The sequence below is a fragment of the Pararge aegeria genome, chromosome 16, assembly GCF_905163445.1.
Source record: "Pararge aegeria chromosome 16, ilParAegt1.1, whole genome shotgun sequence".
Classification (NCBI taxonomy): Eukaryota; Metazoa; Arthropoda; class Insecta; order Lepidoptera; family Nymphalidae; genus Pararge; species Pararge aegeria.
The window spans coordinates 2,916,959-2,941,887 of record NC_053195.1 but is presented as its reverse complement, the minus strand read 5'-3'; the positions used below and the strand labels follow the sequence as shown (position 1 = coordinate 2,941,887).

The 24,929-nt window shown below is 37.6% G+C and overlaps 1 protein-coding gene across 1 annotated transcript; it reads right to left on the bottom strand.

Annotated features, from left to right (window-relative positions):
* Positions 1-803: 803 nt before the first annotated feature.
* LOC120630254 (myc proto-oncogene protein) lies at positions 804-23,193 on the bottom strand. Its single transcript, XM_039899409.1, has 3 exons — positions 22,915-23,193; positions 20,353-21,025; positions 804-5,735 (listed from the first exon to the last, which is right to left on the bottom strand). The coding sequence occupies exons 2-3, from the start codon at positions 20,894-20,896 to the stop codon at positions 5,188-5,190; spliced, it is 1,092 nt and encodes a 363-aa protein (XP_039755343.1). The 5' UTR covers positions 20,897-21,025; positions 22,915-23,193; the 3' UTR covers positions 804-5,187.
* Positions 23,194-24,929: the final 1,736 nt, after the last annotated feature.

The window sequence follows — 24,929 nt, the reverse complement described above, 5'->3', positions numbered from 1 at the left end:
AAGTAGCTACCAGCCTTAGTTTTTTGTAAAATAGTAGACAAAATAATGTTAGCTTGGGATAGGTACACCACCGTACAGAAGTTACCACAACCCTCGTATCATCATGCTTGAACGCTCGACGTTTTACGACTTATCTTATTTATAGTAGACGATATTTGCACATGTAAGTATCCAAATAATAAAATTAAAGTATCTGCGAACTCTCAAGCGCTCCACCTCAGGCTGCATTTTCACTTACGATCAGGAGCCATAGCAAAACATGTATTATCATACCTTCGTTTTTTGAATGCTATTTTAAAAAGTACCTAGCATTTTCTAGTGTTGCTCTTGACAACTTATGGAAACTATCGTTAAGTCTTGTCAAATGAACAGTCCTTCTTAAAAATGTTACATGTTTTAATACAATCTTGTTTGTATTTCTAGGAAGGTCCTTGCAGGTATTAAAGTTAAAAATCCCTAAATATTTCGGTGGTAGCAGGTAGCTGCGTATTTTGATAGGTACTTACCTAAATATCCTTTCTAGAACTGCGTAGGTACTGGGGTAACTCCTTACATTGTGGTCTTAATTTTGAAGTAACTCAACCACATTTCACTTATTCATAATTAAAAAGACGCTATGTTGAAAAACTTATCTTAATCGCCAATTCGGTTGTAGACAAATTCCAGCTCTAAGATGTGTCAGGTCCAAAAATATTGTTATCTCGAAGTTTACTGGGCAAGAACTTCGTAGAATTAATTTATTAACCAACTTATGAATACATTTAAGTCTGAGGGAATTTAATAAATAAAAATCAGAATGTATTTTTTTTTTAAGCCGAACTGAGCAGAGTTTGGGAAACAGCTCCCCAACAGTACCACACAGGTACATAAAATCACAGAATCTTAACGTCAATTTACGTCACCCCCCAAATATACACCAAAAAGTATAAAAATCACAATCTAACAGCCAACTGTTTCCTACCTCTGCACACTCCGGCATTTTTATTTCCATATTTAATGATTATCTTATCTTTCGATACACATAATTAAGGAACAAAAACCAAAAAAACTTTTCTCCTCATAATAATAGTATCCGTTAACTCAAGACCGTAGGTAAGTAAGTACACATGTTTTCTTGTTATTTCTAAACGCCGCTTCAAAGATTGCAAAGTGCAACGTTAATGTTAGGCGGAATCTATTTTGCATCCTGCATTCTCTGTAGCGGCGTGCTGGCAACCGTTGTCTGCGCTCGCGTCGCGGGACTTTCGCGCCGACGCTTCCCGCCATCTTCCAACATGGCTGCCAACCGGCCGGCATTCAAAAACGTACATAGATTTCACATCCCTCAACTGTACCCTTAGTAAGAGTTAGCACGCCTCGCAAGCGTTGACGATTTTTCGATTACTGTAACACTATGTCATCAGAGTTAAACGTATATAATGCTCAGTGCTTTCCGTGCTTCAGTGTTCACAAAAATTACAAACGTCCCTCAGTCGAACAGTTAAATTATCGAAATATGAAGGAATCACGTCTTCTTTCAATAATTTAAACACACTTTTTGTGAATACGGATATTAAAATTGTACATTCCGTACTAACGATTTTACTTTCATTAAAGGTTTCGCTAAATGAAATTTTAAACTAGGGGTGTTAAGGTCCTATTTTCTCTGATGTAAGTGTTCGAAACTCGAAAACCATCTACATTTGCGGCGTGATACCTCGTACTAAGATTACTGGCAACCCACAAACAACGGTTAGATGTTACACCTTACATAAAGGATACTATACAAAGAAAAAGTAATAATAATTAAACTATAACATGACTTAATCATCCCAACCTTAATTTTATAAAATATACAAACCAAGTTGCTAATTTTTTTTTTTTTCTCTATTCATATTTTCCATTTGGCAGTGGTGGAAATGTGCCTTGTCACAAATAATGTGCATTGCCTTTGCTTTAATCATCCCGATTAGTCTATCGAATATAAAGCTGTCATTCCTTACTATTAAACCATTAACTTACTGACTTTTCCTTATGTAAATCTATTTTCCATTAAACACTGTATGAAACCAATGTTACTTTCGATATAACAAACTCATTATTATCTTTATTATTTATGTCAAGATTAACAAAAAAAAAATTAAATGCAGGTACAACATTCGAGAATTCCTAACTCTCCAGTTATGAAAAAAAAAAAATAAACAATTACTAGAAAAAAAACCTCGTTTATAAAAAAAGTTGACATACATCTATGATCTAGTCCCTATTATGTACATTTTTTACGCCTAGTGGAAGATAAACTGCGAATCTTTAACACGATAAATACAAGGCGACATTTTTATCGTCTTACATCGACAGCCCTTTTATAAAATCCATTTCTTTTCTCACTCTGCTCAATTTTTAAAACAACGATGAAAAATACAAATAAAGTTTTGAAATCGGTGATACGTAGTAGATTAGTACGTACGTCAGTAGATTTACGACCGGAACAGAAACAGATACCGCCGAGCCGCGCATCTGCAATTTTCTCATGGTGTTTCTTAATACACCTTTTTAAATATTTTAAATATGAGACCATTTAACTGGACCGCTGTTGTAATACGACAATAAAGTCACCATGTATAAAACCTCCTCGTGTACCACTACCTATAAGAACAACGCTATATCCCTACAATAATATTTCTCACAAAAAAATATTTCTTGCAACTAATTCGAGTATAAACCTAATATTATCTATATATTTATATGTACATAGCAAGGCACATTCCGCACACAATTAAAGCCTTCAAAACTTACGATTCTGCTGACCATGTGCTTGATAAAACATCAACCTTTGCAAAGCCTGGTTCGAAAAAACAGCGCAACAGCTATTTTTTATTAATTTTAATTTATGCCAGACCAGTTGCCATATTTGTATTTATTTTGACAGGTTGCCAACTTGCCGTTTTCATACAGACATAATTTGACACCGGTGTTTGTATACTCATCGCAAATTTTGTATTGAGATGACTGTCGCCGTTAGCACATCATTTACCACCTGTCAGAAAAAATACACAATAGAGGGTAGTTTAGCAATTTTTTTTTACATTTCCAACCAGGCTTTCACTTTCGACTTCGTAACTATCGCGAATACATCACTAACTTACTGCAGTAAAATATTAATAATATAATAATAAAGAAAATGCACATTTTCTATTAGTAGGTACTATGAGGAACTATTTCGTGGTTATTTTTATGTTAAATGCCCAAAAAGGGCGAACTGTAATCGTAGGTTTTGATGTTGTTATCAATATACACAGTCTATTTTTTTAAATCAATAAACGGACAGTAGTCACTGAGATTTCACTGGGTGAATGTTAAAATATCAAGAAATGTTTTTATTAAAATCCATTTTATTATTGCGCTCGTCTTAATAATGTAAATGAAATAAAATTTGCATACACTTAATCAAAGTTATAATTAAATTACGATACACATGTAATGAATTTGGAAACTATTACATCACGTGTACAAATTATTTTCGGTTACCTTAAACAAGTTTTCAACTAATATGAATTAGTTTAAAACGTTAACCGGCTTTCTTAAAACCTCATTGATTAACCCTTATTTGCGTAACCGCTTAAACAATAAGGATTTATCGTGTTGTAATTGCTTATTAACCGAATGAAAGAGACAGAGATATGTCATAGTGTCGCGAAATATCTCCAACCCTTTCTTGCATTTTTATATACATAACGAACCTTATATGTGAATCGGTTATTAAAACGCTGATTAACCCAGCAATATAGGTCAATCAGTGGGGGTTTAAACCCAGCTCTATAAAATAACCCAATTAAAACACCTATAACGGGTTGCCTTTTCCCCGCCAGGTCCCAGGCGAAAATAATTCGATACGTGCTATATTTTTTAAACATTAATCGATACTATACATAATATTATACAGTTATGTGTTATAAAATGCATTTTGATGTGGGTGCAAATTTATACTAACGTACAAAAAACAGATGATAGCCAAAAATGGTCCAAATGTTTGAGAAGTTCGCGAATATATTGTATTTTCATATTAAAATAGTCGTACGGAGTTAATTGCGCGATTAAATATTACGAGTAAAAAAAAAAAACATTAAAGGTGTTAAAATTTACAAAATAACAAAAACACTACAAAATCCGTAAGCGAACTAATCTAAAGCTGGGCTACCCTCTATGTTCGCGAACCTGTATCTTTTGCGCGCTCCCTAAGTAGGATCGTGTAACTGATCGGATCGGATCCGAGCAGTCGGTTTTGGCAGGTGCGTAGGTTACGACCGAGTTCGCAGACGTCTCCATTTGAGCAGGATCGCGGAGCACTATAGGTTGGCGAATATAGTGCATACCCAGCTTAAGTGTACACTTACAATAATATCAAGTCAAAACAATATTGTATAAACAATATCACTATCCCGCCCCCGCGTCTACCGTCGTAGAGCGGGACAAAAAGAAAATCCTACGAACCGGGCCGAAAACATATATAGTGGCCTGCGCCTCTAGAACTTTCCGTAAAGCCAACAACAACCTTCTGCCAGCCTAACTAATAAATTCAAGACTATCGTCACTCTATCAATTTTATTTACATCAATAACGCACTGCACTTGTCGATTGCACTTCCAAGAGGGGTCCAGTAAAAATCCTTTTTTTGTCCTATAAATCAAATCCTAAAATAATTGTCATATTCAACACGATCTAATCGGCATTGAGCTACGTCAACTATGAATTACTTTACTGTTATTTTATTTTTAATTTTTCAGAGGTATAACCAGTCTACTAGTTCACGAAGCAGTCCGTAGCTATAAGGTATTTTACTGAAGACCTAGGATTTGTAAACACCAGTTTTATGGCCCACTTTGGCACTGCGAAACGTCGTTTGAGCAAAACAAACCCGCATTAATCGTGGCGCAACTACTCACGCGTATTCCCACAGAAGCAGAGTAAGCCGTAAATTCTGATAATAATAATGGATAATACACCAACAATATTGGATGACATCGATTACGATCGTCACGAAAATATTATCGTTCAGACAAGGATCATCGTCAACGTACTTATTGTATAAAGATGTGAACAAAAGCACACATTCCGACTTACAAAGAATGTTACCAGTCCGTAAGTATAGCGCGGAGAAGGGCCGTGGCTCACAAATTAAACCTTTACCAAAAAGTCAAACACTGAGGCTCAATATGGGCGATAGCGTGACGCAAGCATCGTACGAAGCCTTTTAAGCTTGGTGGTCAATTTGTTCTGCTGCTTTTTGAGGTACTCCCTCTCGAGTTCTTCCTCCCGCAACTTGCGGCAAAGGGCGGCAGCTTCGCGAAGTATCACGACTTTTGGCGCGCGCTCCTTGTCTCTAGTTGCTGGTATTTGTTTTTTGAGTTCGTCGAAGAGATTTTTGAGGCCGATACGCCGTAAGCGCTCCATGTCATTGTGCATTGAACGGCGCTCGATTTCCGGAGAATCTCCCTCCGAATCTGTGTCAGTGTTTGAGCGTCCACGTCTGCCCGGACCTCTCCGGCGAGGTCGTGGAACAGAAGCTGACGGTATACTCGTTGGTGGTATTAAACGCTTTCTGGCCGGCGGTCTCGTCATGACATTCTCTACAGTGCGTTGGATGTATTGCCGTTCCTGAACAGACGGCGTTCTCGGCAAGGAGTCAACACGTACTTGCGACGTTGAAGCCAATGGTTGTTGCGATGTTCCAAGTGAAACCACGTCGATTTCCTCCTCTGTAACAACGGAGAAGATGTTTAGAATACATTGTCTTAATTACTTATTACTGAATAGCAAGAGACTCCAGGATCATAAAAGAAGAAAAAATCATCCGAGGAGGAAGTTTTTTTTTCGTTTCTGGGTTTTAGGCATCCAAGAAACGGTAACCTATATCTTAGCCTAAGTTCAGTATGACCATCTCAATGGGGCCATGCCGTTTGGTGAGCTCGCTGAGGTGGACTCGGTTAAGTTTAAGATTTAGTGAATAAAATTTAAGGTAAACTATAATATTTTAAAGCCGCACTTTCAAATATTCCCTTAACAGCTTTTATGCGGAATTAAAAATACTTCACACATATTTGCGTCTACTATCGCTTTTACAAATAAAACCCGCATATAAACCGTTTCATTCCTAGCATACTTTCATTCATAGAGCGTTCATTACGTTCGCATCACCATAAAAGGCGGGCGATTGTCATAGCGGAGTCTATAGAGATATAGGTACGAGTGCGGGACTAGATGTAGTCGTGCTGGGATGCGATTGCAGTAGTCAGGTGGCAGGGGGGCCGTGGGTGTGAGGCGGGGGCAGGGCGTCGACCCCGCCGTACTACCGCAGCGTCTGTCGCCATCGATCCAGACGCCTGACGTCACGGCCATTCGCGCCAAAACCAGAGCGCGTGCGCGGTTTCTGCCGCAGCGTCCATACTCAATGGACGTTCGGATATCAACCGATGGACACGCTTTCCGGTGACGTTAAACTGTTCCATATATCGGATTCCAACTCGATGTATGGGACTTTTAAATTCTTCACTAAATTTATGCAAAACCAGCTCTGCCCTTGGCTTCAAATCACTTGTAATATCCCGAAATAATATAAACATTATAAATGCGGATGCTGCTGCGTGAAAGAAGCACATTAACACTCACTTTCGCGGTAGTAGGTTTAGAAATAGCCTAAATACTACACTAAAATCGGTCTAACCAATTAAGGGATTATTTTTAAGACAATAACAGAATTGCATAGAAACTGAGTTTTTGCGAGTAACAAGCCCTTATAGTAATATGTATGCTCAAAAATCACATTAATGAATTAAGCTATATGAAAGACAGATAAATCAACAAAAACACTTTCACATTTATAATGTCGGTAGGCAATTGTGAGAGACGTACGGAGTTGCTGGCGTCAATTGTGACTGCCTCAACACGGGACGCCTCCCTAATATTATCTACCTGCTTTTTCTAGAGTAGAAGCCATAGGACTAGAACTCCCAAATGCGCAGGATATTATATTACTATTGATCGTTCTTGGAATGAATCTATGCAATGCAGGAATAATCGATAGGTCCGCAAGGGTAATTCTAGAGAAACGAAAACTCGGCCTGAATTCCTTACAATTTTGCAATGGTCGCATTGCAGCGAAAAGACTGTCGAGGACAGCATAAAAGCGACATTGTATTTCTATGAACGAGTGAGCCGGGCGAAAACAAGTTGGGCGTCGTGTTCGGGATGGTGTTCGACAACGGATGTAGTACTTTACTCACTAGTCAGTTGCTAATGTCGTCGCATGCCGTACATACGCGGAAATCGCCAACGTATGGCACTGCACCGGACCAGTTACGAGAAATAATTATGTCAGCAGTTCGCTGTGATTAGTGAGACTGTGTAGTCGCTCCAAGCAGGCCCCATTAAATGCCGGCTGAAAATTTCAGATTGCTTCTCTCCTGCTCAAACTTACTGAAAATAGAAGCAAGTTACGTGGGCAGCCGTTCGATTACAAAACGGCGCACGATTCAGGGACGCGACGTCCGTGTAATTTGCAACTACGCAACACGAAAAAATCGCATAATCTACCAAAGTGACGATAAATTTACACACCAACGCAATATTTTTATTCGATTTCCGCATAGTTACACGGTTTATTGCCGCGGTGTCGGCGCGTCTAATTTCGTCCAGCCTATCGGCGCCTGTCTTTAAACACTCGCGTGACGTCTAAATGTAGGTGTGGACCGCGGAAGATCTATAGTGCAAGGGTCGATTTTCGTGTCATTTTCTTTCTCTGGCGCCGACGCGATTAACGGTCGGCCGAGAGTATTTGTTTCAGCTCGGCGTGTAAGCGATACGCCCTGTATTGTGCACGTCGCGTCTCCGTCTAGTGCATATCTATTATATCGGCATCGCTCGAGACACGGCTCTCTGATCTCCGTTCCAATTTTAAACCCTAACTGAGATAATCCGCTTTTGTTGTCAGCCAACATTTGGATGCGGCAAAAAGTGCCAACATTTTCAAGTGGCCAGTGGCATCTTATTACGCTTTTAGACGCACGATGTCGTCTAACTTTTGCAAAAAAAAAAAAATACAGATGCATAAAATCTATTATCATTCTCTCTCTCTCAACTAATCTGTGCCGAAACTGTCAATTTCGCCATTGTGAACTAAGTCATCCGAATACTAAAAGCCAGTCGGACAGATAATATGATACGCTATATGCTGCAGAAGTTTATCATCCTGAACCCGCTCTCCCACTCTAGATTGCGATTAGTCACAATTTCTAGGTACCATCTGTTTCACCGTGAGAAACACAATGACTCATAGACTCGCCATTCGCAGTTACCTTTGCAACGAGACACCGTCGACGTGGTTACCCGCCGCGCCGTTTCCAAATGCAAATGTTCCAAACTCTGTGTTGAACAATTAATGAGATGTAACATACAGTTTCCTGAACAAAAGATGTTCGCCGCCAATACAACTTCCTCAATTACGTAACACTCGCACGAGACCAAATGTTTTCAAACAACCCATACTCCAATTACTTCTCGATGAAAAGTTTATAGCAGTTTGATTTGGAACCGAGCGCGCATATTTTTTTATCTTAACAATGCTAAAAGATGTACGACTCGGTTCGTGTGTCCACATCGGTGTGTCGTGTTTTTTGCGGAAATGTTATGTTAGGGAGACTATCATGAGAGTGTGACAATTATGGGACGCTGACGATGAACAACTTAAGATAAAGCAAGACGTAGACCTTAAGCTCGTATGAACTGCAAGTCACAGATTGCAATCGTCCAATTACGATTTAAGTGAACAATTGTGTAAAATCTGTTGAACCAATTTACACTACAACATTAATTATATTTGTGTCGGAAATGTTGGAAGGGAAAGTTCGCGATCTCGGAGTTTAATTAAGCGCGCGAAGCCATTGGCGCTCCGTCCACTTCACCATCACTTTACCGGTATTTAATGGGCGGAATATCCCCTAACAATGTGGCAAATGTCATTATAAGTTTGGAATTATCTCAAGTTTCGACAACGTTTCGAATAGACGACAAAATTCTAATTTATCCTCAAACAATTTTGAGACGCAAAATCATTAAGGAAAAAATTTGTGCCGGTATTTAAATATTAGGCATGTACTTCACATATTGGAATGTTAGTTTAACTTCGTCGTTTGGCTCTAGATTGTCGTGTTAACGGATTGACTTCACTTGCATAAAGTCCCATCAGTCTTTTCTGCAGGGCTTTCTGGAAACCATTTGATACCATCATTTGTAGCTCACGGTCGCCATTCAATACCTAACACTATCCAGCGTCCATCGTTTAGGGGCACATCTCGTGTATATCATTAACTTTAGTTAATCTACAGATATCCTTATTTGCCCATTTGAACACACAGAGATCGCTCTCTTTACCACCTGTTAGTCAGTTCTCCAGTTAGTGATGATGTTATACGAACATCTTTGTTATTATTTATTGATGGTATTCGATTGGAGAATAGTTATCTTAAAACCATTTGGAGATTAGAGAAACAGTTTAGATTTCGACTTAAAGAGGTTTCTTGGGGGGGGATAGCGTCGTTCGTTCTACCCGTAACGTAGCAATGTTGTCGTCAGGTGCGACCTGTTAAGGCGGACGCCACACGCTCCGATGGCCACGATCCGAGAGGCCAAGTTCACTGGCATTTGAGAACGATAATTAAAAATTAACGTGACGCGCTCACGGCTCACGCTATCCTCTACAGGCTGTTTGATAAAGCCGCTCCGCTCCTTTCGAGAGAGAAAAAAAACAACGAATTCAAGAGCTGCATCGGCCATCGAGACTGCTTAATGACTTACGCCGCAGACTGTTACGAGGAAATGACGATGCATTTTTAAACTACCACAAACTTCAAACAGTTTTGGAGAATCAGTCATTGTGCCCAACAATTGTCAACGACCGACATTATATGTTTTGTAACAATTGCGTTAGAAGTTCTTACGATCGATAAAAAGATTATGATAACAGAAATTTGTCCTTGAATTTTTATAACGCTGCATTTAGCTGATAAGCACGCTCGAGTGGTTGGCTTCGTTACCAATTTAGAATCAGCCTGTACATGTATCTTAGAAAGCATATATAGCCGCTGCTAATTAGAATAGGAGGCCGTACCAGTTCTTATAACCAGCTTATATTATAGGAAATGTTGCCAATTATCTTACTATTTTCAAACCTCTCAACGGAACCTTACAGTGGATATTAATATTGTAGCTTACCTAGTTTTAGGTTCTCTTGGCAAACAGTTCTGAAATATGGTGATTAACTATGTGCGCTATGAATAAGATTACTACAAGTAAGTGGCAAAGCTTCTGAGTTTGGAGCTTCCAAAGGCGCTAACGACGTCAGTTTTCATACTTGATGGACAGCTTCTTGTAGCAAGGAGGTCACTACTAGACAGCTATCAGATCATATCTATCAGTTATAAGAACTCATTTTAAAAAGGGTTGATAAATCGATTCTAAATGCTTATTCACGGGTTCCGCCCATAACTATCGGAGGAAATTCGGTCGAATAGTATTTTGGGCGCATTACGCAACCGAGAAAAGTCGGTCATCTCTGTTATACAAACCACTTGAGACCGGGGGCCTGCTATAATAGACAGGCCAGTAATTTATGGGCGTTCGATTGGTTTAGTACGACCTTGGCGAGGTTTGTACGGAAGTTCACGGACGTGCGTGTGCGTAAAAAAATCCATTATTCGTTTCGGGGCTTAAACGGAAGAATCGGCCGTGGGGACTGGTAAAATGCGTTGTATTCTGAAGTGCTCTTTTTATGGTCGTAACGATATTTGGTAGTGACGCAATAGTCAATACTAAGTAGGTACCTAGTTACCAATTGAGGCAGATGCCTACGTAATCTAAATCGGGACCGTTTTAATTTTGTTTGTATTGTCTAAGGTTGAACATGTGTGCGTTTGAACTTTAGCTAATACGTAATTTGGGGCCGAAGAATTTTGTTGCGGATTTTGCGAACAACTTTTGATTTTGATTATTTATTCCAACACCCATTTGTACAAAAGTAACTATGGGTGACAATCCACAAAAAAGATTATTAGAAGAGGGTGTGATATCGTCTTTAAATATTCTTCCCGTCTGGTGGATAACTGCATAATAACTTAAGGGCGGTAAAATTGTGCTTAATGTTGAAAATTGCCCGTACATAAAGTTATCATTAGGTACGTTATTATGTCCTAATTCGAATACAAAAGCTTTGACCTAGACCTATCAACGTATCTAAATGTCACAGAGCATAAGCCAAGACACGGCATACTCATCTCGTAGACATGGACGAGTTTTTAAAATAACTAACCAGTTACATTTGCGTAATTTTTTGTATAATTTTGTGTTAAAACCACACCCATTGAATTAATTTTTTCCTGTATCTATGTCCTATGTTATTTCGGGAGGATTAAAACTGATGACCACATTAATAACCACAGTAACCGGGGGATGTGAGATGAGCACAACGGTAGCCAAGAGTTGAGCCCACGGGATCCAAAGACATCAGGAGGAAATGACGCATCTACGAAAAATACGAGGTTCTAGGACAAGGCTGGACCGCTTTTGGACATAAACTTATGGAAATACATGCTCTTCGAAATCCACAATGTGTCTATGGAGCTCCAAGAAGAGATATATCCTTAAGTTTCTGACAGAGAACTGACCTTTTACGACAAGAACTTGCAGATTCGTTATGATCACGGGATTAACTGGGGTATACAAAAACAATACTAGTGATAGGTAGTTCCCACTTCCACAAGCTAAGTGTCATACCTTATTTCAATAATCTGATTGGGGCAGCTGACGGAAGTTTAACAAACGCGTGGTCTTGGTTCAGAACCAGTTGTTAACTTCAAATTACGTAGTTACATTCGTAACACTACCAAACGCTATCGGAGGCGCCAAGTTCGTCGCATAATGAATGAACAAGTTGCGAAAGACAATCAGCCAAATTATACACGCCAATGGAAAATTAACGAATAAAATAATCATTTTTATCACTTTATTTGAGTATTCACGAATACGGTGAGATCAAGGTGATTTCGGACTTTATCTAGTTGCCGTGCCGTATTATTTATCAAGCGAGTACGTACTTAAGACTTTTTCGTGATAAGACAATTCAAATTTATGTTAGTGTACCACGTCGTAACATTTGTTATCAGCATTGATAGGTGATTCACGAAGGCCACGCGGGGGCCTTTCGATCTTTTCAATAATCTGTAATAGCTTCTGTGGATTGTATTAAAAAAAGTGTCGACGAAGTGGTAAATACAAGCTACACGGTTTTTAATTGGTATTAAAACCGTCGATAGTAGGCGTTTTGAAAGTAGGCTACGTTGCTTATCAAATAGTTGTTAAATTTTAACTTTTATCTCACACTTTGTAAGTTTAAGCTTTCTTTGAACCATACTTCACAATTTATTCATGCCCATCCATGTAAGTTTATGTATGATAAACGAATGAGTAGGTATATTCTTATATGGATCTACTTTATATTATCTTTTGAGATTTTAGGGGTAACGACGAATTCCGACAGGCGAGAGTTTTTATGATAGCATTTGGAAGCGACATGCTCTCTAATTCAGAAGTGAGATTAGCAAGTTGAAGTAGTCACTGAAGGGACAAACGAGTTCTCGAGAAAAGATTATCTCAAATAAGAAGGGTAGTTCGCGTTTGAAAACCGCTGGACTGAATTCTTAGAACTTTAAAATTTTAAGAGCCAGATACGACCTCAAATATTATTTCCTCCAACAAACATTTAAGTTTTAAGTGTAACACTTAGGATTTGTCTATGATTCGTAGACTGGGGATTCAGCTCAAATACTAATGCGTAGCCTAGAAAACTAATATTGTACAGATACTCTACTGTAAGGGTGCAAAGCTGAGCATTTGGTATGATAAAAATTAAACCCAATGATATTAATATCATCAGGCCCAGAGTTTAAGGACTACATTTTATCGTACGGTGAAACTTCTACTATCACCATTTAACCACAGTCATATTTCCTTCTTAAATTTCTAAGTCCACCCTACAGTAATTTTCCCAATATCCTATTATGCAAGAACTATGCAACTGCAAGTATCTAGACCGTTTTCTAATCGATACCAAAGATTTTATCTGTCGATGTAAAACGCCGGTCATACTCTATAAACCAGCGACATGGATTTCTATCTACAATCGCATATTGACCCAGTATTTCAAACATCTCGAACGCGAATATAGTTATCTACAGTGTAATACTTAGTTTTGAATATCTTAGCGATAAAGTACCAAGGTCATTTCTACTCGCTATATTATATTGCGGAATTACATAAGAGTCGTGTATATTCGGGCACATTATTGTATTTTTAATTATTTATTGGGTTCAAACTTTAGAATCCACTAAGTAGAAGCGACTCGCAGGTGGTGGTTTCAATCTTTTGAAGACAACCTTTGAGATATTGAGGATATGTGTGATAGTGGTCCCAATAACAATTTATATGATTACGTGCAAGGTACTAGAATGTGTTGTAATCAGTATATATGATCTTAATAGACTAGTATAAATAGTGTCACGTTAAAAGGATCCTAATGGTCTCTGCGCAGTTGGATGTAAACAATCATTTATTTTATTAATTTATTCTGTATAAATTGTTAATGGACGTGGGCAAGTGCAGAATACATCTATAGATACATCTTCCAAGGGCAACGACATACAAATAAGTGCGTTTACCTTATGACAGTAATAATATTGTATGTAATATATCATGTCAAATGAATTTTTATAAATGAAAAACACTAATACATCGTAAAAAATTTGGATCACATATTTGGATAGCTCAACAAGAGTATGTATACGTTACAACGTTAAAACAATATTTTGCTTTAGATACCCCGTTCATTGAAGAAGATTACGTGCTTTACAAAATGAACTGCGCCTACCGTTAACGCTTGCGAAAAACCCCGGGGTACGGTTAATTAAAGAATAATCTCTATCATTCGCAAGTTTCCCACCTCGCTGTTCAGCTGTCTGCGTACTTTTTGCGTGCCACAGCCTATACACCTATGAATGTGACAGGCATATGGTAACCGAGGTAAGGTTAGGTTAGGTTCGACTGAGTAACACAATATTTAGGTCGCTTGAAATACCTAATGCAACCGTTCAAATTGCTTTAACTATGCGCTTGGGGCCATTTACTACAGCCCGATGTCTGATAAAACACTATTAAATTAAGTATGTACTTAAAACTATTATAAAGCTAAAGAGTTTGTTTGTACGTTTGTTTGAATACTCTAGCCTCAGGAAGTAATCGCGAAATTTTTTGCGAACGTTTATTAGTGAAAGATGACGGGGTTTTTTAATTCTTTTTAATATATTGAACTTAATGCGGCTGAAACAGTGCACAATTAATCTTAAATATTTATAGAATTATGATAGATACGCCTGCCTGTTTGTTCGAGTAGGCAACGTTTTAACTACTGAACCACTCTTGGTAATCCTTTTTCATGGATGGAAAGTGCCAAATCGTAAAAATATATATCGTACTAGCGGACCCCAGCGCCATCTGTCGGGCTAATTTGTGAATCTAAACCATCCAGGGTGCCACCCAAACGTATACCAAAAAATTCATTCAAATCGGTCCAGCCGAGTTCAGTGACATACACACGCACACAAGAAATATTTATATATATTTGATGAGTTTTCGATACTTGATATTTAATCCAACAAAATAATACAGACGAAAAATATCGTCATACCTAATTATGACATGATACAACGATATTTTTCTGCAATCCCAGGGTACACGTAGGCCTACATTTATGTCGCATTGTAAACGATCAGCTGAGAAATAGCCGTTACAAAAACTGACGTTTTTAATTCAATATTGCAATTGGAATGCTTGTAGTCGGCGCTGCCGGTTGAAATCTGTTTGGGGCGGCGAAACCGGATCTTTTGGCCTGAATCGCCTTAAACGAACTTACAATATCCATACAACCAGCCCTACATAAGCCCTCGTTGATCTAGTAACTGCGTCTTTAGCCTAGTGGTATGCATTTATGCTGGTGTTTCGTCGGTACTAATTAAAAAATGAACTAACCCGCCAATCCACATTGGGGCAGCGTGGTAGGTCTAAGCTCTACATCCCTCTCTATTATGAAAGGTCTGCGCTAAGCAGTGGGGCAAAGGTTAAAGGCCAGACACAAACCTAATTATGGGCTAAGATTAAAATAGATTAATTCATTCACATTTGCAAAATGAGTGAGCGCACTCATTTGAAGTTAGTGTTCGTCAATAGTGACCAATATATTTAGACACGCAGCTGAACTAAGAAAGCGTTCTAGTAGGGATCATCTACAATGGCCATTTAACATGCAAATAGTTCCGCGTTTCACGGTGTCAGGGCATATCTAATATCATAAATCATACGCAGTGAGCTGGTGACCAAACTGGCTAGTGTTATATCGATAAATCAAACTATCAAATTAGAATATTAGTATATAAATGTGAAAATGTTTGGACGTCTGAACGTGTGTTACTCAAAAACGCATGAAAGGCTGAAAGTCTTAAAAATCACTCCATATCGTCTATGCCCGTACATAGCACAAACACAAAATTATATTCAAGTTCAGCAGAAATAAATAAATTTCACGCGGAAAAAGTCACAGAAATGTAAATTAGATAATATTAATATAGCAATGTATATTCAATTTCCGAGATAAACAAAAATATGGAAATATAAAATCTTTAGCTTTTGAGACTATTATACTTGTTGTAACATAAATCGGTATTGTAGCGTTACAATAGGATTTCAAAAAAGAATGCAAAGAAACAGCGTGCCTTGTCGAGGTCGCAATATCTAGTTTCTAAGTAACCATAAAGATAATTGAGGGCGACAATGTAAAATATGGTATTACAAACCGTTCACCCACTCTTTGACTATAACGTTTCGCATTCACAATCTACCAAGATAATATGCGGGTCAAAAGCACCTAGCTTTATTCAACTATATCGCTTATCAGGCCCAGAGTTTATTAGGTTACCCGCGTTTATAAACATGCGCCAAACTAAATGCCCGCTTGCGAAAATACCAAGACGTTTTATGACTTAAAATAAAAAAGAGACATAAACACGCGTTCAAAGGTAAACACGAAGCGTATTTCTATTCGTATTTGTTAATAAAAATTGATTTATGAACTGCTCGGTATGCACTACATGGGAACGCAGTTTTAAACGGAACGCGCTTTTGAATATGCGAAGTGTTTTAGGTCGCTTGCTCTTCGGCTATGATTTTATCTAATGGTAACTTATGATGCAGTCTAGAGTGCGCTACTAAGTTACTTTGTCAATTCTGTAACGTTGTTTACTCCTTGACTATGACCTGAATACACAAACAACTTTATTTTTTTCCAAATACAATTCCTATAAGCATTTGTAACATTCTAACTCCAAGTACTGTGGTCTTATTATTGAAAGGCCCCCGGTTCGATCGTTCGACGTGAAATTCTTGTGGGAGGCTTCGGCCATGCCAAGGTACCAGCCTAACGACAAAGATGTGGCACCAACGTAGTAATGTTTAATGCAAGAACCATTTCAGCCCCTGAAAGTCTCAAATTGCATCATCATTTACCACCAGGTGAGATTGCAGTCAAAAGTCAACTTGTAGCACGAAATTAAAAAAAAAAAAACTTTTAACTGCTTAAATTTACTCATTTTGTATATTCAAATATGTTGTTCAATATTATTCTTTAGGTCATACATTCTTCAAAACGTTTCGGTAATCGATATTAAAGAATCGTACAAGTAATTACAGAGTTTAATGGATGTTCCCGAGTCGTAGCCGAGATATAGCCGTCTATCAAATTGTCATCCGGCCGGACTAGACATTGGAGTACCGCGTACCGAAACCGGTCCGGCGAGCTTCGAACCACTTCAATGAGATTCCTTTTCATTCCGTTGCATTGCATTCTTATACGAATAACGGAATAGACGAGGTGAGACATGCCAAGAACGCGATTCTCTCGATTTATTTATAACGTGCAATTAGTTTGGTAATCGATTACTTTTAAGCGCGAAAAAACTATTTCGCATTACCGGTTCAGTATTCAAAAAAGGAAAGGAATCTACATAATTTTTAATAGTCACGATAACTTAAACAAAAATAAAATAATATCGTTGGTTTTTTACGCAGTTTTTTTTAAAGGCAGAGATTGAACACTTTTCAGCCTAATCAGTTACTAATTGATTCCACATGTAGATATGTGATTGATTATAGGCGTTGCTTTCTTAAAAGTATTTAATTAATCTTTTCTTAATGGTCTTTAGGAATGATTTCCGGTAGACATTTTTCTTTTTGCGAAATTATGTCAAGATTTCATGTCATGCAGCTTTTAAGTGATCTACGTATGTATTCAATAATAATAACAAATTACTAAAGTAAACGTGACCTTAGTGTAGTATAGAAGCTATCGGTTAAGTAGATATAGTATTATTTATAGTGGTGTAATGAGCAGAACACAATGTAGTTTTAATGTCGTATGTAATATATGTGCTATTTTATTCGAGGTCGTATAAGTACATGGCTAAGTACATGACAGTAAATTGAAGCTCACACTAAAAGGGGAGACACCTACGTTTTTCATTACGCTAGGTGACTTTTTAAATTTGTTTCCCATGAAACGTTTGAAAGTCCATTTTCCTAATACGAAAACTGTGTACCTATGTACTCACACGGTAAATTCATTTATTTTCTCGTAAAAGTTGGTGTGATGGTGATATTCATTAAACTAAAATTTTAAGAATTTGATCATTGTGCTAAAACTATAGAAATTTTTTGTAGCAAAAAATATACTGTGGGTACTATCAGTGGCGTGCACAGGGTTTTGACCAGGGTATGCCTAAAGAATGAGTTGAGTTATACAAAAATTTTAGGGTAAGCAGAGCTTTTGTGCATGTATGAAGTGCACGCCACTGGGTACTATGGAAGTTTTCCAATGCGAATGCTTTTACGTTAAGAAATAAGCACGATCATATCGGAATCGAAACAACCTGTATAATACAATCAGATTAGATTTTTTGAAGTGGCTAGTCAAGCGTAAATAAATATTATAATTAAGAGATAAAGTAAGACTTTCTAATAGGGGCGTGTCTATACTAAACTATTTAATCTAGGGTTGTCACAAACCGTTAACTAAGCCGCTTTGGCTTGCATGAAAATTTGTATATTTTGAAATTATGAATTTAAAACGAGTCAACTAATCATGTTTAGAAATAACTTAAATGTTTTCCTTATTGTTAAAGTAACAAAAACGTTAGTTGAATCAATGAATACGCCAGCAACTAATTATTTTTAGGAAAAACATCCTTAAATATAATAACCTTTAAATTTTGTATGTGGTTGGCAACCCTATGTGGGCTAACTAACTGAGAAATTGGCAACCCTTGTATGCGTGATTCGATTTCTAATCCCCACTCGAAGACTGAATTAAACTTACAGATATGAACTTCAATCGCGCTTTATCATTTTTATTAGGCGGCCAGACTGCGAGGGTGTTAACCCTAACCCAAGGATCGAGCAATGTCGGGACACTCGGGACGTCCCGGTCGAAGTTCCAGCGACCTCTAAAGTCCCTAGAATCCCTGCTAACGCTGGTTTCGACATTAGGAGTAATTGGATGTGTTCAACTCAAGGCCCGTACCTATATCGTACAAAATTTGCCAAATTCTATAAGACTATCTAAAGACGTAGATTTTATGTATTATTTTGATGACTGTTATTCAACCGATAAGCATCATAACATAGGTCTTTTACAGGTTTTTCCAAATTCCAGGGTCCGAAAAAAAAAAAAAAAAACTAATTGTGACAAAATTGCCTATTTTCCAAAAAAAGATTCATACTTTTAAGATGTGTTTCCATCGTGCACAACCCGCCAAAAAAGTTCACACAACATTATTTCTACTTGGAAATGTCGAATTTCTAGCATTCTCGCAAAATAGTATTTTATTATACCGCTAGATGTCACTAGCAGTCATTTAGATGAGTATAAATAACTATTCGAATGTTTAAAAACGAATCACAATTTAATAGTCTAATTATATAGGTCCACATTTTCTAGTCCTATGAAAAAATTTAAATTCAGATTTAATTGCATTTTAATTTGAACATCGCCGAACTTAAAACTTTAATTTACAAGAGATTCATGATACCCACATATTACGAACTAAACATAACTTTCAAAAGCAATGTTCTATATTAAAATTTATAAGCTTTTTACTAATATTCGTACCTAGACCGCTTAACTCACACAGATAAAGATGTCACTTGTCAGTCATGAATTGGAATAGTTTAAATTCCACGATATGTCATGTCAATTTCAAGAAGAGGCACATTAAGGTTGAGACGTTCAAGGTCGGAGGCGAAGGTTCCGGAAGCCGGTGCGTCTAGACGGAGGGATGGGGGAGGGGGCGCGGTCGATACGCAGTTTCCCGCGCTCTTGCCGCGGCGCCTGCGTCCTGTGACCGGCTCCATCTTGTTCTTCAAATTCCAATTACTACGGGCCCGCGAACTCATCTACTATACATTTGGGGTACCTAGGATGTAACCCTATAATTTGCACGCAACTACTAATAATTGCTAGGAGATCATGTAAACTTGAATCCAAGAATTCAGCAAGTTACGAAAATTTTATGCGCATGAAATTGTAAAAAAGTTTTCGTACCTTATTTAGCAGTAAAGTGTTATAGAATGCTTAAAATTGTATGTACATTATTTAGCCCGATGTCAATAGATTAGGTACCGATCCTCAATAAAACGACGCGCCCGTGAAACGTCCCCTAAATTTGAATTTTAAATCTGACAGACATCGAATCAAAATATTTAAACGATCGATTTATTATATCAATTTGGTGTCACGATCGCGTTTTCGATTATACTATTAACACTATTAAACATTGCATAACCGTATTTCGATAAAAATTAAATCCCTTACGCATTCCATTATCAAATATTTTAATCATTAATTTGCATCAATTAGAGAATATGTAAATATTCTTGCCGAGACCTATTCGTTTAAATTAAAAGATAGCTTTGCCTCAAAAACCAAAATAAGAGCTATACTTAACTGCCAAAGTTTTGTCAGACAGTGGAGCATTGTAGAACTGTCACTGATGATATTCTAAGTAAAGTGAAAGTTGTTTAGTTCTACAGGTTTTTATAGGCCGGTGGAATACGACGCTTAGGCGGAATAAGTTCTGAAATTTCGATCGTCTTAAACTCAACGAATATAATTTTTACACACCAGAAACATATAGAGAGGAAGTAAAAAATTCAAAATATAGCACTAACCTGATTCACAGGAATCCGAAGGTGTCTGAACGCCGAGGTAGTCAATATGTTGTCGGGCGAGCGTGTAGGAATGGTCAGCCGCCACGGCTGCAGAATCCCTCAAGAGTCTTAAAGCCGTACCAGCTACGTCAACAGCATGTCTGAATTGCGGTGGCTCATCACCATCCAGCGAAGGCGGAGTATCAGGCCTAGCCGGCGAAGCGTCCCGCCGTAGCAAACTCTGTCCAGGAGTTGCCGTAATCAAATCCGATGGTACGAATGTATTGGTAGGATGCACTGAGTCTATGCACGATCCAGCCCACATACAATCGTGGTGCACTATGTTTTCCTTGTGCAATTCCTCAGGTGATTCAGTAATCCTCCAATCAACATCGCTGTCTTGCAAAATATTTGTCAAGTTTGATGGTGATAGCAAGTCCAGTCGCTCTGTCTCGTACTGCACTTGAGTCCAGAACTCTGACGTCTGTGTCAATTCCAATGACTCCTCGTCCAACGTGTCCCAACCATCGAACTGGAGTATGTGGGCGTCTATTGGCGAAGACATATTGTAATTTTTTTTCTTTTGTATAAACTAAAGCCTAACTAGTTTTTTAAAGCTAAGACGAAGTCGTCGATATCACAGGGCCCTCTTATCACAGGGACGATGCGCGCGATGGGATTCCACGCACACCGTCTGGAACAAAAGAAACAATTGATCTAGATAAACATATCACTAAATAAACTATATTTTAAATGAGTGAATTCAAAACTAATATGTTACCTAATATTGCACCGAGACAACTAAAGAAACTAATAACTGTTGCATTAATAAATGTTTGATTAAAAAACAATAAGGAATTAAAATGTTTTGCGTAACATATAAACACAAGGGGTGTTGACCCCTTGTATTTACAAACAAATCCCGCGTCTGCACTGCAAGACAGTTAGCTATCAACTGTCCTGCATGAAGCTCGAAAGTAGACTGAAGCCGGGATTCGCATACATACTCTTTTAAAGGGTACACCACGATACATTGGCCTTGGTCATATCCCAGTTCATACAATTAGCCATTGTGAACCGACCCTAAGGGTTTTTTTTTAATTTTCTACCTGTTTAAACCGGTACGAATATTCCACGAATTGGGTAAAATCAGGTAAAAGCGGATTCAGCGAAAATATTAACTTTGTTTACACACCCGCATTGGCGCGAAATGCTGTTTACTAATAAACGTTTACAACTTACGTTTTCCCGCTATTTTCCGTTTTCCTTAGTACTTGTACATACCTACATAATAATTAATTAGTGCTACATGCGTTGTGTTGGATATCAAATTGCTTATGGAACTTTTGCTACTTGGTATAAATACTTATCAAGACTAAAATTTCAAACTAAGACTTATTAACATGTAGGTATTTTAAAGATACACTTATACAACCAAATTATTCACCATTAACATCAGAAAATGATATGCACCATATCAAGAAAACTATAATTATGTACCAATTTTAGTTTTTTATTAATCTTTAATTATTGCCTTTTTTTAAGTTAACGATAATTAATTTAAATATAAATAATTTTAATGTTAACGTAAAATATTAACATCACGAAAAAATATGTGTAGGTAGGTATTACACAAACGTACAATTTGCCTTTTTGAAAAAGATATTACTGAAATTTATATTTAATAATTTTGATTTTCTAATACTAAATCCTAATATTAGGCAAAAAATAGTCTCCAAAAATAACTCTAATTAATTTTGAAGAAAATATTTGTAAATATTATATTTGGTCATTTTTACTTAGTTAAAATTTTGAGCCAATCCACAACGTCTACAATGTAAATTATAAGCGTAGATAATTTAAAAAGATAGTACATAAAAGGTTTATACTGTATTTGCCGCCATTAATACTCATTATTTATTATAATTCATTTTAGACTAAACGATACATAAAAAATAATTTAACACCTTAACAATAATATTGATAATATTGTAACGGTAGAAACAAGAAATATTGGCATTTTATCATCTAAATAAATAAATAAAAATGATTATAAAATAATCTACAATTTTTGTCACAGTAGTGACCACAGTACCACTTTATGTCACCAATAAACTAAAATTGATGCCGTATTGTGAAACCTTATTTCATCGTTATGTGCTATTCAAAAGAATTGTGTTTTGTTTAAAACAATTATTTTTATATTTCATTAACTTTGAATTCAAAACGTTATAATCGAACTTTCAAAGTTTATTCTGATCTTAAAAAGTGCGTTTAGGGTGAAATCTTAATATTAAAACGTGAATTATGTAAATTCTTTGGAATATGAGTTGGTAAATGCATTTTGTTACGTAAAATTTTAATAATTCGACAAATAACGTAAAGAATTTGGTTGCCGGCATTTCGCAGAAACGCCGACGAAACCGCTTCGCGACCGGCAACGCCCCACTACTCATAATTATTGTACCTATCTACCCGTACACATTCAAACAATCTAAGCAAAACATTCAATATAATTATTTCTACTACTTACCTACCCACATCACTAAAGACACTCATAAAAACATATAACTATACACTCACCAAAAAGTTTGTGCAAAGCGATCCGGCTACAGCCGGCGAATTACACAATTTTACACAAGATTCTTCAGAATCTTCGACAAAGTTTTTTTCGTACACACTGCGTAACACTCACTGAGAATATGCGGTTGGTACAGCGTAAATTAAATACGGTACTTCTTCCGAGACCTCCGATTGAGTTTGTCAAACACTGAAACATTATTCGAGTGCCGGCCGGTTCTAAGGAGAGCCGCGCGTGCTTTTCGTGTGGCGCCGTGGACACGACTACTTGGCGAGGCGCGAGGTAGCGAGCGAGTAGCGGTCGCGATCGGCGCTCGAGCGCTGACGCGGCGTCACCCGCACTCCCCGCCCCGCTCCATACCGGCTAATTTGATGTCATTCACGATCATACACTGAAAATACGCTGCGTTCTGTCGTCTACTTCAGTTCTACTATCTCCCACATAGTTCTTTTACACGACATAATGCTAATTTAGAAGGAATCGCGAGTTATTGCGGCATAATAAGCCGTCCGGCGTCTCGCGGGGCGGGGGGGCAGGGGTCGAAGAAGGAAATCAGCGCAGCGGCATTTCGACACAGACGTATGGATGTGTACTGTGTGAAGTTGGTCGTACCGCGTACGGACGCGGGCCTGTGGGTGGAAATCGAGCTAGCTACGTAGCTTTGAGCTTCGGCTTCACTCGGCCAGCGGCCCTCTCGGAGGGAGAGTGTCGTTGCCTTTTTTCCAACTGCCGGCCGATATCGGAGCCAGTCGGTCGACATTCCTAAGTCGGAAGCTTATGGCGCGAAGCGAAAATACCTGAGCGGTTCTGATGAATTGACGTGCATTATTTATTGCAAAGAGTCTTCAAACAATTAACTCTATAATAATAGGTACGCTTACGTCTAAAAGGACTATCTTTTTCTACTCACTATACACATTAAAGTATTTTACAGTTTATATCGAATCCCTGTACATGTAAATTCCGCAATAAAGTAAAAATTCAGCTTCCGTACGTACCTACCCATGTTTGCAAGAACCGAGAAGTATACTAGGGGTACCTAGTCTACTTAAACCGGTAGGTTTGATGGAAAATTTTTACATAACGTTGCATTTCTTTAAAAAAAAATGTTGGCGAAAGTAGGTATACCTGAGAATTATTCATTGTAAAGTCAACATCTACTGAGGATGCTCCGGTTGCGAAGCGCAACGTGCGTAGAGGGTATATTTCCGAGGATCTGTTTGGTGTGGAGTATACGGATTGAAGTACCTAATTATAAATTACACCATACAGATTCTCCTGATGTTCGCGGAGTTTAGCAAATTAAGCTTAATTTTCATAATATATTATGGATTTTCGCAAAGTAATGCCTGCTTCTATCCAATATCCAAGAAAGTATACCTTTTCTCTACTATTGACAATATTCTGCATATTTATATATTTATTTTTCTTTAATTGGAAACCCAACAGTTATTAATACTATTTACTAGTTAACAAATTGATTTGATATAAAACTAATAAAAGGTTTCTACGATTAAGTTTTATATAAACAAGGGTACCTGGTAGAACCCAGCAAAAATGCAGCTATAACAAAAAAATAAGTTTACCTAGCATGCAACAGTTTATCTAATAGGTTGCGACCTATATTGTTCATATTACCATAAAATATATCAATTTCGGGGTCATTGTAAACTGAATTAGGAATGCGAGATACACGGTATACAAAATAATTAAATCTGTATATTGTAAATAGGATTGAAGTATTAGTAAAAAAGATTGTTCCTACCTAAATAATATTGACAGTGTGCGGGCAGCTTAGGTATAATAGCAAAGCGTGGAACATTCACGTACAGTTAGTTATACCTTTTTTTTTTATAATGAGGAGGGGAAAATCCCCTGACATCCCTGTGGATAGTGGACTCCTACCGGCTATACACCCTTCCAGCCTTCTAGTTCTAAGCGTTAGTGTACCTGCCTTTTGGCCTCCCACTAGTTATACCTACCACTGTAAATAAATAATAAGTAATATTAATAATAA

Bases quoted from the DNA above. Each gene is read 5' to 3' on its own strand.
- LOC120630254 (XM_039899409.1), bottom strand. From the start codon at position 20,896: ATGTCTTCGCCAATAGACGCCCACATACTCCAGTTCGATGGTTGGGAC. The intron at 5,736-20,352 runs GTTAGTGCTATA...CCGTTGTTACAG, and splicing joins TTCGGATTCCTGTGAATCAG to AGGAGGAAATCGACGTGGTT.